This window comes from Chanos chanos, chromosome 2 (assembly GCF_902362185.1).
Source record: "Chanos chanos chromosome 2, fChaCha1.1, whole genome shotgun sequence".
NCBI lineage: Eukaryota > Metazoa > Chordata > Actinopteri > Gonorynchiformes > Chanidae > Chanos > Chanos chanos.
The window spans coordinates 50591218-50609090 of NC_044496.1; the positions used below are offsets into that span (position 1 = coordinate 50591218).

At 41.0% G+C, this 17873-nt stretch overlaps 2 protein-coding genes across 3 annotated transcripts; one reads left to right on the forward strand and one right to left on the reverse strand.

Moving 5' to 3' along the window:
* The first annotated feature begins 704 nt into the window (after positions 1-704).
* On the forward strand, positions 705-9019 carry scyl1 (SCY1-like, kinase-like 1). Its single transcript, XM_030764763.1, has 18 exons — positions 705-812; positions 1610-1750; positions 2281-2403; positions 2507-2727; positions 2871-2961; positions 3409-3564; positions 3803-3961; positions 4107-4214; positions 4362-4475; positions 4695-4850; positions 5152-5340; positions 5626-5701; positions 5872-6057; positions 6189-6325; positions 6828-6917; positions 7156-7512; positions 7705-7786; positions 7988-9019. Exons 1-18 carry the CDS (start codon positions 705-707, stop codon positions 8110-8112), a joined length of 2619 nt encoding a protein of 872 aa, XP_030620623.1. The 3' UTR covers positions 8113-9019.
* A 5717-nt stretch (positions 9020-14736) lies between these two features.
* On the reverse strand, positions 14737-17091 carry LOC115804361 (phospholipase A and acyltransferase 3). Of its 2 annotated transcripts, none has more exons than XM_030764758.1 (5): positions 17046-17091; positions 16315-16370; positions 15912-16020; positions 15446-15708; positions 14737-15032 (listed from the first exon to the last, which is right to left on the reverse strand). In XM_030764758.1, exons 2-5 carry the CDS (start codon positions 16327-16329, stop codon positions 14910-14912), a joined length of 510 nt encoding a protein of 169 aa, XP_030620618.1. In that variant the 5' UTR covers positions 16330-16370; positions 17046-17091; the 3' UTR covers positions 14737-14909. The 2 variants fall into 2 exon arrangements, with proteins under 2 accessions (XP_030620618.1, XP_030620619.1); XM_030764759.1 differs by lacking the exon at positions 17046-17091 and adding an exon at positions 16972-17005.
* Between the last annotated feature and the right edge of the window lie 782 nt (positions 17092-17873).

Genomic DNA, 17873 nt, shown 5'->3' on the forward strand with positions numbered 1-17873 from the left:
TAATGATGAATTATCGCTAAAATTCTCCATGCAAGACTGGGAAGAATGATTTGTCATAAATATATGTAGTCAAACGGACACATCCTATTATTGGTTAAGGGGAACCCAACAGAAGCTGCTATTATCAAACTACCTAGAGCAATATGCTTTGCCAGATATGTATGTGAGTGTGACACCAAAAGAGGGATCTGAAAATTACTTTAAGTTAGATGGACCATATTCCGGGTAGCTATTAAAAAATTACACAAATTATATGGAAGAGGACCTCCAGCATGATAGCTATTGTAACAGGCACTCCTTATGTATGCTCGGCTGATGTTTATCATGGGACTAGTGACTACAAACATGGTATAAGTGAATGAAAGGCAGATATGTTTCTCTAAACAAATGTTGCCACACGTCCGTGGTTTGCTGCAGAGTTTTGTTGCTCGTAGAGCTGGAGTTGAGCTGAAATAAGTTTGTTTATAAATATTTATTAAATGGCTAATAAATGGGGTTTTTTCAGTTGTGTCATCGTCATAATTGTTCATAAACACAGTATTCAAATCCATCTACTCGGCAGTAAGCAGCATCATTTATCCCCGTGAATCTGTTGTCTCACCATCTCTCCTATGAGGATCTTGCTCCCTCTCTCGGTGATCCACTCGTACTCCACTTCACTGTAATATTTTTGAGTATTTCATGTAGACTGCACAGGCAGAAGGATGTGGTCCTTTTTCTCACGGGATCCAGTCAAAGACTTTAACTATGAAATTATACCTGACACTCAAGAGCAATCCGGAATATGGACTCTACACCGGGGCAAGAGAAAGGTGCGTTAAATCCTTGACAGATTGGTGAAAAACAAATTTATGCAAACCTTTAGATGTAGGCCGCAGTAAATCCTCGGTCTTTATTGTGATGGACTGGCCTGACTGTGCGTTAGTTAGCATCACGAGGGTTGAACGTGAAACCACTGCATCTGAAATTAATCTTTACATGAGCGAAGTGGTTATTCGAGGCGTAGGATATTCACATGACTGGTAAACTTTCTATAAATATGTTTAGGATATGTGACAAATACAAATATGACGCTTTCTCGTTAGGGAAGCCACGTAGCTAGCGTCACTCTCGCCACGTCAATTTCTCCAAACATACTGACTAGCAAAGTTAGCTCGGAAATAGCTAGCTAGCTAATTGCCCTTCTGCAGTGTCATCCTCTTTGTTTGCCTCTGATTTTATATTATAGTTGACAGTTGTGCTGATGAAGATTTAGTTTAACGACTGAGTCGACTATTCTGGTTTAATCATTATTCCATCTCTGGAATTCTTGTAGGCGCCTTGTCTCCTTACGTTAGCTTACTGCACAACAGGATCTGTAAAGTTATGTTACGTTAGACGTGGACCCTCACATCAACTGTTTATTTTGTTCAGTTGAACACTGTTATTTTCAGAGGCAGAGTGCCTTTGCCCAAAGTATGATTAAAAATCAGTGTCATAACGATGTACCAAGCAATGTCTGAAGTCCTAAAGGTTTGCCTGGACCAGAACACCTGACCATGTCAGTTAAATGTCCTAGATCATTTTGTTCATCCTCTCTTATAATTGCATTTAACCGTTTCTCTACTAGACCACTGGGGAGCCAGTGTCAATTTTTGTGTACGAGGTGGCCCAAGGAACCGAAGAACAAACGCAACTGGCCAAAGCAGCATTTAAGCGCATGAAGACACTGAGACATCCAAACATCCTGGTCTACGTGGATGGGCTTGAGGTGAGAACACATCTAAACACAGTGCAGAATTAGTGTTTCATGATGTAATTTTTGAAAGGAGAGACGTGAAACAGAAATATATATAGGCCTAATATTCAGATAAAATCAGCTGGATCTGAACCAAATATGGATCATCTGTTTCTAAAATGTATTTCTTCTATCATTCATTCCTGTTAAAAAATAATGTTCTCAATTCAGCCATGCTCAGGTACTATTGTTTCAATCTCTGTATTTTTTTTCTTTGTGCATTTTCTCATGCAGATTGAGGTGAGTGTATGTAGGAGCTCTTCATAAATATAACCTGGTGTTGGTCTGCTTTTTCCCCTCTCCCTACTGCTCCCCCAGAAAAGAAGGCACTATTCAGATTTAATTAGGTCCTTTAATTAAGTGTGCTTAAAGTAAATTAATATTTTACAGTAGAAATTCCACCAAACAAGTTGCGCTGTAGGTAGCACTGGATGTATCCGCATGATGTATCCTGATGAAAACATTTATTTTAGTTTGTCCTCTTTTTTTATGCTGGCTATTAGACAGAGAAAAGCTTATATGTGGTCACTGAACCAGTAACGCCGCTTCCTACACACCTGAAGACGAAGGCTGAGAAAGGAGGATCTGGTGAACTGGAAGTGTCATGGGGACTCCATCAGATAGTGGTGAGTAGGAAGAGAAAAAGGAAAAGAGAAAAGTGCCTAGTGTAGTGTATTGTTGTTATCTACGTTCTCATTGTCTTTATTTTTAACCGTTTACCACCCCCAGAAAGCCTTGAGTTTTTTAGTGAACGACTGCCACCTCCTCCATAATAACCTTGGGATCTGGGCTGTGTTTGTGGACCGGGCGGGCGAATGGAAACTGGGAGGATTAGATCATGTGACCTCACAGCAGGGTGATACCACCTCCTTACCCCCAGCTAAAGTAGTGAACCCCGACATGGAGAAGTACGATCCGCCCGAAAGCCCTAACAGCAGTGGAGAGAAATGGTGAGTTATGAGAAACATGTGGGCTGACTTTGGTTTATTATTAAGTGATTAACTCCTCGCTAAGGAGTCTCATGCGGACCAAACAGAGCATGCTCCATCTTTAATGTCACTCTCTCTCTCTCTCTCTCTGGCTGTTCCCTCAGGGCAGGGGATGTATGGCGACTTGGCTGTCTCATTTGGGAGGTGTTCAATGGCGCGCTGCCACGTGCATCCTCACTGCGCTCTTTTGGCAAGGTACTACATCACACTCTGTACAGGCTAAAACAGTGTGTGAGAACTGACCTGTGAGGGGATGGCAACAATGGCAGAGATATAGTTTACTTTTGGTTGTAGTTGGAATAAAAATCAAAAGTCAAAAGACTTCTGATTTCATTCTCCTTTGACGGGCACCAAGATGCTATGGGAGTGGATAGTCCTTTTTAGTGAACGAGGCAGGTCCTTCTTAGGATTTTTAAGTATGTGAGAGCAGAAGCATTGAGGATTTGAGTTAATCAAGGAACATTCTAGGATTTAAATATCCTGATTAAAAAAGGCAGTCATCACGTGATCCGTCCAAAGACTTTGACAAGAGGAAGACATGTACCTGCTGTGGAGGAACGATATGGAGGCGTCTGAGGAAAGGCGAGGTTTGTGCTTGGCGACAATGCGGCAGTAATTCTGTTTACTCGTTTTCCGTTCCAGATCCCAAAGCAGTTAGTTCCTCATTACTGTGAGTTGGTAGGGGCGAATCCAAAGTCCCGACCCAACCCGGCCCGTTTCCTGCAGAACTGTCGCGCTCCCGGAGGTTTTCTATGCAACAGTTTTGTGGACAGTAACCTCTTTCTGGAGGAAATACAGGTAAAGATGCTTCCCTTTTTTTTTTTTTTTAAATCTATTGTGTCTCTGTTTTTCCCAAACCCAGCGTTTCTCCAGTAGTAACAATGCCTTGAAGGCGTCTGAGGTCTCTGCATAGTGGAGCCTACAGCTTATTAATGATTTTCACTCCTAAAAGGTTATTGGAATTATCACGAATCCTTGGGAAACTGTGTCCCTCTTTGCTTGATACACCAGTGAGGTTAATTGTTTGTCGTTGCAGATAAAGGAGCCAGCAGAGAAGCAGCAGTTTTTTCAGGACCTGAGCGAAAATTTGGACTCCTTCCCTGAAGATTTCTGCAAGCACAAAGTGCTGCCTCAGCTCCTCACCGCCTTTGAGTACGGCAATGCGGGCGCTGTGGTCCTAACACCTCTTTTTAAGGTACTGTGAGCGCACAGGTGTGTGTTCACTTAGCCCTGTGCTATACTTTGTTTTGAAAGGGAGAAGTGGAGATCTTCATGTTCAACACGTTAAGTTCACGTTAGTTTGAATTCTCTGATTAAGTCATATGATATGGCCCCGTTAGGTTGGGAAATATCTTTCTGCTGAGGAGTACCAGCAGAAAATCATTCCAGTCATCGTGAAGATGTTCTCATCCACCGATCGGGCGATGAGGATACGACTTTTGCAGCAGGTATCGTCATCTGTGTATTCTCGATAGGACAGTTAATATGAATCTTATGTATGAGATGGGTGAAAATCTCATAGTCAAACTTCTGTTCTCAGTCACTTGTACACAGATCTGAAGTCATGTCTCTGTGTCTCTTCCTCTGTCCCGCAGATGGAGCAGTTTATTCAGTACTTGAATGAGGCCGCAGTGAACTCTCAGATCTTTCCACACGTTGTTCATGGTTTTACAGACACAAATCCAGCCATCAGAGAACAGACCGTAAAGGTATAAAACACTCACTCAAGTACCTATAGTACTGAGACGTAATTGCTAGCTTTGTACACACAGTTCAAGTCAGTGATTCCATGCAGACATTTCAAGGTGTAGTGAATTATGTAGTGAATAGCGGTGAATGGGTTGTAAGCATAGTATATAAACTGTTCTGACTGTTTGTTTTTAAATTGTCTGTATTTTCTCTCTGTCTCCTGTGTGTTGTTTTTACAGTCTATGCTTCTGTTGGCGCCAAAGCTGAATGAGACCAATCTGAACCAGGAGTTAATGAAGCACTTTGCCAGGCTGCAGGCGCGGGACGATCAGGGGCCAATCCGCTGCAACACCACCGTCTGTTTGGGAAAGATCGCCTCCTATCTCAACGCAGGGGTAACTGCACTTATCACAGCCACAAGTCTTTGCTCTTTTCTGTGTGTACCCCTATTAATACTGAATAATCAATTCCTACTCTATCAGTACTCACTTCTTAGAAGCCCCTTTAAGCGTCTTCCCTCTTTGTTACTGTCCTTTTTTCCTGTCTCTTCCATCCATCTGAGTAGTAAAATGTTGTAGGTTTCTTCAGCTCTAGGTGTCCTCAGTAAATATATTTATATATTTTTGTTTGATTACTTTTAAAATGGCAGGTGTGTTAGATTTGACGCTCACCTTCTCTCTATTCATGATCTGTTAGATGCGTCAGCGAGTGCTGATCTCAGCGTTTTCCAGAGCCACTAAAGACCCATTTCCAGCCTCACGGGCCGCGGGGGTTCTGGGTTTCGCTGCCACGCATCACTATTACAGTGTGTCTGAGAGCGCCACACGGATCCTGCCCACACTGTGCACCCTCACTGTCGACCCTGACAAGAACGTTCGAGACCAGGTGAGAAGGAGAAAGCTCCGTCAAACACACACAGTCGTGTTCCCGGGACCCTCAAAACACACACTGTTGCACTGTTAACATGCCAACACATGTTTCCAGCAGCAAAGAGATGTTCTCATGTTCCTTCCTTATTTGTTTCCTATGAAATATGCCGGTGTTCTGGACAAACTTTACGTAGACAAGCCCCTTGTTTTTCAGTGATCGGTACTCAGTGTGTTCTTTACTGTTTCCCTACTGCTGTGTTGGCAGTGCTGAAGCTATGGTGATATGTTCTCTCCATTTTAGGCATTTAAAGCCATTAAGAGTTTCCTAAGTAAGCTGGAGACTGTCTCAGAGGACCCGTCTAAGTTGGCCGAAATAGGTATGCCTTCTTTGGTAATATGTTAGCACACAGACATGAACGAACATACTTACATGGCTGGTGTTTTTGCATATCTGGACCACCTTTAACAACAGCAAGGAAGTTTAATGCACTGTTGTTTGGTTGGTATACTCCTGCTGCTGTCATTGACTCCTCTCCTCTCTTTGCAGAAAAAGATGTGAGTGCCTCTGCCCAAGCGGCCGGTTCTGCTGCGTCGTGGGCGGGCTGGGCCGTGACAGGTGTTTCCTCTCTCACCTCCAAACTCATCCGAAACACGCCGGGAGGCACCGAGGGGGCGCCGTCAGAAAGCACGCCTGCCGCAGAGCCAAACACAGGGACACCTGCGACAGTCAAAGGTAGAGGAGATGTTTGAATGTAGAGAACGTTCAGGAGAAAGACAAGAGTTCTTCTGCACGAGCGCTCGATTTGTTTTATGCTGTACCTACACAATTAACGTTATTTACCTTTCACCCTTACTCTGTTTCAGGCCCGGACACAAAAGCGCTTGGTCCCAGTCACCCTTCCACAGCCCCTGCTCCAGCTGACCAGATGTCACATGAGACAGAGGAGGCAGAGGAACCAGTAGGAGATCGATGGGATGATGAGGACTGGGGAAGCCTTGAGGCGAGTGGCCGGAACGAGAGATGGAGAGCTTAGTTTGGCAATGCGATGAAAGATGAACTGTTAGCAGATGTGTCAGATTTGCTTGACTGTGGCTGGGAGTCCACAGAAACATTCTCATGGCTTGGCCAGGTTCCCGGGAACTCCTGTTTACCAACAGCGGTCACGTACATGGGATAGAGTTAAGCACATACTGCTGTCCAAGCATGTTGTGTGGCTCGATGATACTATGCAGTTCACAGTGTGGGAAGAGTCAGCGTCAGTAGTTTCACTTATACTGGAGGAAGGGTGTGATGGCCTTACTCTTTTTTGACTGAGATGACTGCAAGGCAAGGGGGACACGACGTGGTAGATAATTTTGCATACCAAAATTGGGAGGACAGAGTTAAACTTTGGAGGAAAAAAAAACTGTTAAGATTAAAATGTCATTGTTCTGTTTTTTGGAGGCTGTTGAATTGGTAGCCCCGCGTCATTAACCGCTCTTGTTCTCTGACTGTGTGATCAGGACCCGGAGAAAGTACAGACTGATCCAGATGACTGGAACTCTGATTGGTCAGCAATGTCGTCAGCACAAAAGAAGACCAGTCAAAAAGGGGTATGTGTTTTTTTTTGTTTGTTTGTTTGTTTTTTAATTATGCCATGCAGTGTTATTGATAATACATTCAGACATAACTCAAAAAGGATAGTTGCGTAAAAGGACACATAATGTATCGCAAACTACGACGTCAAGCCCCTTAGAATGAATGTCATGAGCATGCATTTCATATCTCTGGAATATTTCTAATATGAAATTTAAAGTGATTTAAACGTTCACAATTCGCATTTTCCTGTAGGGTGGTCGGACTTCCTCTCAGGCCGTGAAAAAGCAGAGTTCTGATTGGAGCAGCTCCGGTTGGGATGCTGACGACAGCTGGTCCAATGAAAAAGACGTGGAGGGTCAGGGTCAGAGTTCACCCGGAGACGAAGGCTGGGGTAACGAATGGGATGAAGACAGCAGTTTAGCCGAGAGCTTCGCTCCAACGCCACGGAATGCGACCTCAGGGACCTCATCTTTCATCCCCAAAAGTGCCAGTCAGGAGGGTGTACGATTGGCCAGTGACTATAACTGGGACAGTGCAGGAGGGAAAGGGACGACTCAAAGTGATTTATTTGCCAGTGTGTCACAGAGGGCAGCCCCCGCCACATCCACGGTGAGCAAAGACGAAAGGATGGAGGAAAAGTGGGAATGAAAGGGTTAAAGCTTGGAGAAATGAGTTTGAATGAATGTAGAGTGAGAGAGAAAACGGGTCACAGCATCAGATAATATTTTTTTTTTTTAAGGGTTAAAACGCTTTTGTACTGGTTAAGTGTTAATCATGCGTGTGTCTCCCCCCCGGCTACAGAAGGCTGCTGACGGCTGGGGAGCGGATGCTGCTGGAGACTGGGGCACAGAAGACAACTGGGAGTCACTGGATGGTGATCAGGGTCAGTGTCTGCGTTGGTTGTCCGCCAGATGAGTAAAGGTTCAGCGTCTGAATAATTCATAAGCCAGACGTGGCTGATCGGTAGAGAACGTAAAGACTCTGAGCGAGTCGTTGAAGTCCGTTGTTTTTATGTGCGTTGTAAAAAGGATTTCAGAAAAATCTGAAAGGTTGACATTCATAATCTTGTTGTGCGTCTCCTCAGGCCTGAGCAAGGCGGAGTTAGCCAAGAAAAAACGAGAGGAGAGGAGGAAGGAGCTGGAGGCCAAACGCGCAGAGCGCAAGGCGGCTAAAGGTCCCCTCAAACTGGGCGCCCGCAAACTGGACTGAGTGAGGGAAGATTCCAGAACTGAACGGGAGCCTGAGCGCTCTTGACCGGTCGCCGACCGTAGCAGGGGTGGAAGAGAACCAGGTAGCTCAAAACAAACATTCCAGGAGACTGGAGCCGGGAAAGAGAAGCAAACGTGGAAGAGCTATAGACATGCCGAGCTTTCTTTTCTCTCACTGACGAAGAATCGCGAGTGATAACAGCAGTGTCAAGACTGTCGTCCGCCGGGTATCTGATTGTGGCCTCAGAACAGACAGCACATCCTCAGTTAAAACATTTAAACATGTTTTTCTCCTCACATTACCACATGCTACCATAGTTTGTTTGTTTTTTTTTATGTTAAAAATATTACCATAGTTTGAATCTGCCAGTGCACATTTGTTGGGGAAATGGCATCAGGAATCAAAGCAAGATTTTTTTTTTTTTTATTGTTGTGGAAAGAAAATCGTGTGTACACATAAATATAAACATCCTGGTATGTATGTATGTATGCTGAATGTACACTTAATACTGTACGCTTGGGAAAACCTTGAATGTTTAAGAAGAGCTAAGACAATGATTCAGATGGTAGACACACAATTGGACCTTTGTCCCAGGGCCACCCCAGTGGTTTTCCTCTGCATGTATTGTCATATTCGAGTATTACCAAGCCTCAGATACAGAGAGGATGCTCATATCCGCACCCCCTCAGTGCTAGGTCGTACTAAAAAATAAACCCTTGTCTGCCGCAATAGGCATTAAAGGGGCAGTCTCTTTGCCATAAGGTTGGTGGTTATCTCCTGCTAAGGTTTGTGCCTTTTCTTTTCCCGTCTTTGACATGAAAGTGACTTTTTAATTCTTATCAAGTGGTCTGGGTCTTGAAGCCAGAATCTGGTGCAATATTTGAAGAGGTAAGTCATGTATAATGTGCACACGTGAAAAATACAATCTTAAGAAATAATAAAATATAACAGGCTGTTTTTTTGTGAAAGACTTTTTTTTATATTCCCTCGGGCCTCAAGTCATTGGTAATGGTAATGTCTTCTGTTATGACATCTGTTAGCTGCTCTTGCCTAACAATAGCCCTCTCTGTAAGAGCAGAAGTAGCATTATCACAGTGACCATCTGTAGAAAGAAGAGAGTCACGGAAAGAAGTGGCTATTTTCTTTATGTCCTATATCTCAGTTACACACTAAACTATTATTAATCAGGCTGACGGCTTAAATGAGAGATGGGGTTCTAATTCCAGTTCCCTGAAGAAACTCACTTTCTATGGATCCTTCACGTTTAATCGCGCTTAAATAAGTGCTCTTCAGTTGATATTTGTGAATTTGTTTCATCAAGTAAAACCGTACCTCTGCAGTGAGTTTGGGTATCGAGACTGGGTTGGCCATTTCGAAGTATTGAGTTCATGGTGATTTTACAGGACTTTATGAGAGCTTTTAGGCATATATTCTCAAAACCAAAGCCACCCATTTCATTGTTTCTTATCTGACCATAGTACCTCATGCCAATACTATTAGAAATATGTGTTCACCACTTAGAAATATCAGTTTGTGATTTAAGGGACTTTTGTGGCTTACGTTTTTTCATCCTGGTTGCTCTCAGGAGATGCTATGTATGGCACATTTACCAAATAAAAACCTGGCATGTGGAGTGCAATTTTAGTTTTGGAGACTCAGTGAGCCAAGATGCCACCTACCTTTATAATTCTGTAACTACAACAACAAACCATCTACCTCATTGTGCAAGGGCATCGAGATGCACTTACATCTTCCTCCATTCACGCTTGTCACTACTTCAAAAGCTTACAGTGTTTCTATGTTCAGCAAAGGAGGTAGTGTTACAACAACCCCTGATATGCAAATACCTGCTGGAACACATGATACTGAGATCATTTTAATAGAGGTCTCTATTTTCACAGGTCGATACTTTGAACTTTAATCTCAATAACAATGTGATAGGTTTCAGACTTTCTGTAGATTGTAATCATAATGATCAGATGTGGTCAAATGGTCTGGGTCTTGAAGCCAGATTTTGGTGGAGGTAAGTCGTGCATCATGTGCACACATGAAAAATACAATTTTAATGACAAATTCTGACAGGTTGTTTGTGAGAGGCTTTTTGAGAGGGGATGTTTTGTTTTGTTTTTGCCTTGGACTGCAGTCGTAAGATGTTAAATAAAAAAGGAAAACATTTGGCTCATATAATGAACTTTAGAACAAATTTTCACGAGTATTGTTTTGCAGGTTTAGATTAGGAAACACAATGCACTTTAATATGGTAATTCATTATGTATTATAGTGTAATGCGTTACAGTAGTGTTCCAGGAGAAGAAAATTCCACAGTATAACATCTTTCAGGTTTAAAAAAGGGCACACATTATATGCACTATAATAGAGTTCAACAGCTTCTAGAAATCTGTACTAGTGCTTAAGAGGTGGACCTTTCTGCTCTTGGTTCTTCTTGCTCTTCATTGTCTCTGCTTGGAGAGGTATGGGAATCGCCACACCTGCACACAAGCAGACACACAGCACGGGGAGCACAGGAGACACGAGGGAGAGGGAAACACTTAAAAACACAAGGGGAAACAAAACCAGGAGCACAGCCGAAGCCATAACAATAGTAAAATGTGGGATTGAGGGGAGTTATGCAACTATGCTATCTTAACTATGCTATCACAGACACGTAGTGGAATGTCTCCTTTGTTCTGGAAAAGGAGGTTAAACTTGCGTTTCATTCCAGGTGGATGTGCATCATTTCTTGTAAATGTCTGTGCTTCTTGTAAATTCATTGGCAACTGTGAACACTCTGCTGTACATATAGCTGCCTCTTACATCACTGGCACCCTTGGTTTGACTGTCCCCAAAGGCATTGCCCCAGTTCCTTGCAACCCTGTTTTCAGTGCTTTGGCTGTCCACGTCCATGCTTTTCTCTGCTGTGAAAAGCCACATATTTTACATTCATGTTGCCACATTCTTGTATATCTTGTATACCTTGGCACTGTAATGAGGAGACAAACATGGAAATCACTCTAATGACATACTGAAATTTGTTGTTTTCCATTTCATTTACACAAGACTTTCTCCACATAAATCGTAGTTTGAGATTAGAAAACATAATTCTTGCTAATTTGTTAAAGACAAATAACAAAAGTCGTCTTACCACTGATTCTGTCATGTAAACTCTAAGACCCACTAACAACCATGATATTGGAACAGTTTTGAACAGAAGCTTATATTTGCCTGATGTGATACTGTGAACTTTTTCCTGTAAACAGTGTTGTGGGTGTTGGCATTTCAGCAAATCACCTCACGTTTCAGTTTCCATTTCCTCTCAGAAGACGGGAGAAGATGGTTTCACATTTTTGACATTCTTTTGAAATCTACATCTACATTTATATGTAGTTATTTGGCAAATAACTATTGACCAAAGAGACTTAAAAAAAAAGAGCATAGCAAATATCATCATTCCACTTTAAGACTCTCACTTACTTTTTTATTCTGGTTGCTCTTAGAAAAAGCTCTTTCTGTAGACATTAGCATTTTGCAAAGCACCTCAGGTCTCTTTCTATTTTGACAATAGGTTGATGGCAATGGTTTTACATTTCTGACAATATTTTCAAATGTTCAGTTGCATTTCCGTTGAATCATTTGGCAGACACTTTTGTCCAAAGGGACTTACACAAAGACCATGGAGAACAGGCTTAAATCAACACATCTCAACCCCATTTTTTGTGTTTTAAAGACCCAGGTGCCACATTCTTATATATCACATTAAGGCAGCAAATCTTTTATAGGTACACTGTCATTGTAATGAGGAGACAAACATGGTTGTTTAGGAATCAAGTCAAATCTGTTGCATTCCAGTTCATTTTCATTAGAATTTGTCAGGATTGGTGGAAGAGGCTGGATGCAAGGGCAGGTCACTTTATTCAAGTCAAATAAGATTATTAAAAACTTAGAACCTGAAGAACAGCACAGACACCCTCCACAGAACAGCAAACAACAGAAGACAAAGAAACAGGCAAACCAAGGAGTCTTTATGCAAACCTAAATGAGGCTTAATGAACTAAAGACAGGTGAAAACTGAACAGAACTTAATGGGGCTAAAACAAAAGGAGACAAAACTAAAGGGGCCAACAGGACCGAACCAAAACCCAAGTCCACAACAGAACCAAAACTGACCACTAGAGGGGGAAGAAACAACAAAACACAACAACAAAAGAGACAGGGCTGTGACAGATTCTATCCGTGTAAATCACAATTTGAGATCAGAAAACATCATTCTTGCTCTTTTTTAAAAGACAGATAACAAAAGTAGTCTTACCACTGATTCTGTTATGTAAACTTTAAGACCTACTGCCAACCAGAATATTGACATTCTTTTAAAATCTACATCTACAGTCACTTTTACTTGCTATTGTTCACTGTAAACGCCGCCTCCTCGAAAATTACTGGCAGTCAGTACAGCGGCACTGTAATTTTCTGTTTGAAAAGCCTCTGAATACGTTCGGAATCACCTGTCAACAATAAAGGACTATATCATTACCAGCAAGGACTAGGGTGCCAAATCCAGAGGCCTATGTCCCTTAAGAGACTGTCAGCCTACATATTTAAAAATGAATAGATAAATGAATAAGTAAAATTGATGCAATGATCAAAATCTCTGTAGGATTGTCAAAATGACCCATTCAATTCATATACCTTCCTCACCCTTTTCATAAAGGTATTGGTCATACTCAGATCTTGCCACATTATTTTTGGTTTTGTTGTTCATTCACAATGGAGAACTTTCTCTGCTTAAGAGTTAGGATAGGGAATAAGTTAAAACATGAGGAAACTGCAGTTGCCGTGGTAGAACTAGCTGCCTCTCTCCATCAGACACTCGGACACAGCGGACGTATTCAGAAAAAACACCACAAAACTCAAACCTTTTCTGACACCTTAACGGTTAACCTCGTTTTTCTTGTTCAGACAACAAACAAATCCTGGACCAGATAACGTACTGAAACTTCACAGTCCACACACACACACACCTTTTTTCAGTTTGGTCTTCAGAACATTTTTGGTTCTGTAGAAACTGTAAATGGTCCGCTACACACACATAGCCACCTCCAAAAGCACAGACACCATTGATTAAGAAAATATGCTCAATGGACAATGCCATTAGTGAGGTCATTACTGAGCTCTATTGTAATGTATCATAACATGGAATCTTATTTACGGTGTTAAAGATTCATTGGCACATTTCAACTTTAAGTTTCGTTTCTGTCTCTTTGGCAGGCACTTTTATCCAAAGCGACTTAAAAATGGAGCACAGAGATAAGGCTTAAGTACACAATATGCCTCAACCCATGTCCGCATATTTTCTGTGTTTGAAAGATCCAGAAACTTGAGTATCATTCCAGATTTGTACATTTATGATCTCCTGTATGTCTACTACACATACATGAGGACGTCAGCTTAAGAAACGTGTTTCTTGCTACTGTGCTCAATACTAGTAATAAAGGTAGCGTTACAACTAATTATGCCACGTTACTGTAAACTCATGGAATAAACACCTCACTCAAAGTGAAATCAAATGCTATCGATAACTACACTTAGTTAATTGGTCATTATTTGCCATTCCTGCCACGCCCTGAAGTCTGTATTTTGACCTCAATAACAACATTATAGGTTTCAGAATTTGACAAACATGTCCAGGTTTGGTTTCCTGTCTGACGTGGCCAGAGTTCATTTTTACCCCTGTTTGCATGCAAAGATCAATTTAAAACAATCCTCTATCAGCTGTTCTCTTCACTTGCTCTGCACCACACACGCACGAACGGGATCTAGGATTTTCACATCTGAACATTACACCACACTTCAACATACTGCATTTAAATGTGTTAGACCTCCCTCTATCTCCCTGCATCCAGATGTGTCATAACTGCTAGTTATTATCAGTGTCTTCATTTAGTTATTGTGTCTTGAATGTTTTATTTGTTTCATATTAAAGGCCATGGGCTTATGTTAGTTTTTGACCACTTTTTTCAAAATGAACCATCTCATTCTATTGTTATTGTCTTTTGGTGTGATGTAAAATCATTTGGTGTCACATTTAATATACGAGAACATGGTTTTGACAGATAGAAAATGATGGAAATCTTAATAGGATATGGTACAAGTTATGGCACTGCCAGCCAAAAGAATTTATAATTTGTTCTCTCACAATTAACGTGAAAAATTATTAAATAAGAGATCATCTTGATTTATTCTGTTGTTATCAAAAAGACATCAACATATTTAAATACATGAAATCAAAAGTTTGATCTCAGTACAATAATGATTTGAAATTAATACGTAATCCTTTTTACATTTTTTTTTAGAATATATGATCTGTCACACCATACAACAATTTTAATGTTTACTCTAGAAAGCCATGAAAAAATTAGGCTGAAATGAAAAAAAATATACATCTTATACTTTTTCCAAGTAGCCAGGAATATGTGCAATAGAGCTATATAACTTTCATGTCTTGTACTCAATGTCTTTTCTTCATTGTTCTGTCTAGATGTCAACCACTCACATAAAAATGAGACTAAAAGGATCTAAAAACAATCTCTGTTGAAAACAGGTCATCAGAGGCTGACATGGTAAAGCCAGCTGCCTAGAACAGTTTATTCGATGCCAATGTAATTTGAATTCTAATATCACACATTCAAGATCACACGCTGTTGCTTTTTTGCATAAGTAGAAGGCACAATGTAACATGGAGACGTCCGAAGGCCTGCTGGTGACCGTGTGTGCTTTGGGCAGACTCAGATTGAGCTTGGAGTTCACTGTGTCTCTTTCTTCTCTTTCTTCCCTGAACCAAAAAGAGCTGCTGCCAAAGCAACAGCCCCCACCCCGATCAGACCTGCCACAGCCACACCGAGACCAACCTCCGCCGCTTTACGCACCTAGAGTCCAACGAAACAAGAAGCGTGTGATGAGTTAGTTAGGACAGACCAATGAGTTCTACAATTTGAGAACTTGTGTTCTTTCTTTTGTTGAGTTTTTTTTTTTTTTTTTTACATGTGTAAACATGTATTAGCTGCATCCGACACATGAAAATCTATGCAGACCTCAAGAAATCTTTACTATATTTTTTTAAGCTTAAAGTAACTCTTGACAATTCTGACTGCAGGTATGATTCCTTTCACTAAGGAAGACAGTAGTGGTGGGGGTTAGATCTTATCAACTTGCTGGTGCAGTTTTTATTATATGGCTGAAGTTTTTTATACCTAGAAGTCACCACTAATTTGAATTAGAAAAGCACTTAAGTCCAAATGATCACATTAACAATATTGACAAAAGCGACAGTAATCGGTACCTGGCGCGATTCCGCCTTCCCGTATCGCAGCTCAGTGACAAAGTGCTCACAGTTGCCACTGAAGACACAGAAGGGAAGCTCCTGACCCACCAGTCTCTGAGCCTCCCGCAGAATTACTTCACTGGGCCGTGGTTCATATTTCTTATCAAGCAAGTTGTTAATGACGTACTTGTCCGTTCCCACTACCTCCCAAAGCTCCTCTTTCTTCACGATGGCTTTGTCACCGAGCACTGACATTAAAGCTGTACCACTGGCCATCTCACCTACAGAAAAGGGAGCATTTAGAGACGGGGAGACGTTTGATTCTTTTCTTCACAAAGCAATGTCAACGATTAAGACAACACGTCTTGTTTTACGTGGGCTCTGGATGGAGAAAATAAATTGCTGGAGATAAACATTCATTTGTTTACTAATCGCTACTGTACAAAAGCTTTGAACATTTAAGAGTTATTATAGTACAACTCACTAGGGGTCGCCAAATGAACAACATAGCCGTCTCCGACGTGAATGGCCCAATGTTGGTAAGATCCACGAAATATTTCTATCAGGTCTCCGGGTTCTGGCTTCTCGTCATACTGTAAATCAGCATTGGAAACACAAAACGAGATACTGTAGTACTGTTTCAGCGAGGTGTGGCTTACAAAAAACGTTTTAACTTTGCACTGTTGACCTTTCTTTTCCACTACACACCATAGGTTGTGAGGCGTGGTTATCATATGAATTAAGATATGAGACAAATGTATAACATTTCAACATGCCTCTGATGCAATTCATTAATGCCGGTAAAATTAAATGACACCGAAAAATATATGATATAGATTTTTAAGTATCAGTAAAAATCATTTCAAAAATAAAGTTGATCTACTAACCAAAGTTGGTGCCATTGATCTTTCTTTCGTCAACGTTCACTCGCACTGTCACATTTCTGTTTATCAAAACAAAACAAAACCAAGTGTGGTTAACATTAGATTCACTTTTGTAGTCTTACGGCGAGGATTCAATACTATTGCCGTGTTCCACTGTTTTGGCAACACCGACAGTCACACACACACAGTTTGTTAGTTTGTGAAGTGGCACCAAGGGCGATACACATGCGGTAACACCTTTAACGTGCTCAGACAAAATCGTCTTTTGATTAACTTCAGCTTCCTTTTCTGAGTTCCCTTAAAATACTATCCAGACGAAGTATTGGCTAAGCTCTTTAATGTAGCATTGTTGTGATAGCTGGACTTTGACCTGGCTATAGCCTAATAAGTAGCCGTCAGTCTGTCTTTCTCTTCAATTTCTTGTTTACTCTGAGCAAGGAAAAAGTAAATGCGCAAGATAGCCAGCAAGCACCTTCATTACAACGCTGCTAATGAAACCAGAACTTCCACATGTTATGAAGATGACAGGCTTAAATTAACTCCAAGGGATATGCTCAACATGAAATACTAAAATACAGACAACTGCCATTTGTTTACTGGACGCATGGTCTTATAAAAATATCTTATAAATGTCTTTTAAAAATATCAGTTTTTACGCACGACAGCCATCCATTTCCTGGATGCAGTGTTGTAAAAATACCGATGTTATATTACGTTCGTTATCGATTACTTACACGTAGAACTAACTATCCACTGTCCACAGCACTAGTTTGATCTCTGCGCAGTGCACTGCTGTCACGTGATTTCTCGTCATATCTGACGAGTCAGCTGACATGAAATGATTGTTGCCCTCCAGAAGCCCTTTGTGGAGGGCCATTGTTTCAACAGGAAAGGGTCCTAAAATGTGTATATACTGTAAATAGTTTGTTCATTGTGTTTTGCACGTTCATGTGTACTTTACGTGTAGACTTTTCGAACTTGAGTTCGGCTATTCCTTTCAGTTTCTTCGAATATAGTATGCAGCATCTCATTTTCATCACATCATCATCATCATCATCTCCTTTTTGACATTGTTCATTAAAGTGTTGTAATGTGAGTTGTAGATCAGTTTTGTTCCTTTCCATGGTTTATGTTGTTTCACTAACAGTAAAATATGTATTTTGTTGATACTTCATGACACCAACCTTTATAGGGCATACATAAAGTAGATTTCACTCCACAGCGGCCAGATGGCTTTGGTTTCTTGATGACCAGCTGGATTTCTTGATGACCAGTTGAGTGGATTGTGCTGTAGAAAGAAAAGGACTTCAGAATAGAAGAATTTCAAATATCCTCCTGCATTAAAAAAGGAAACATTGATCACTACTGGTAGACACATTTTAAGGGAGCTATAGAAACACTGCTAAGTAATGGTCTAACCATCTGATTTATACAATTGTTATTAACCACACCAACATATCAAAGAAAACAATTACTTAAAAGATCTTGTTATGAGAATATTTTGTGTGTGTTCAACTGTAATTGTATCACAAGTAAAGTTAAATAAACATTATTTAAAATTA

Bases quoted from the DNA above. Each gene is read 5' to 3' on its own strand.
- LOC115804361 (XM_030764758.1), bottom strand. The intron at 15,709-15,911 runs GTGAGTTGTACT...CCTTTTCTGTAG, and splicing joins TGTTCATTTGGCGACCCCTA to GTGAGATGGCCAGTGGTACA. The intron at 15,033-15,445 runs GTACCGATTACT...GTTGGACTCTAG, and splicing joins GGAAGGCGGAATCGCGCCAG to GTGCGTAAAGCGGCGGAGGT.
- scyl1 (XM_030764763.1), top strand. From the start codon at position 705: ATGTGGTCCTTTTTCTCACGGGATCCAGTCAAAGACTTTAACTATGAA. The intron at 1,751-2,280 runs GTGAGAACACAT...GCTGGCTATTAG, and splicing joins TCTACGTGGATGGGCTTGAG to ACAGAGAAAAGCTTATATGT. The intron at 6,326-6,827 runs GCGAGTGGCCGG...CTGTGTGATCAG, and splicing joins AGGACTGGGGAAGCCTTGAG to GACCCGGAGAAAGTACAGAC.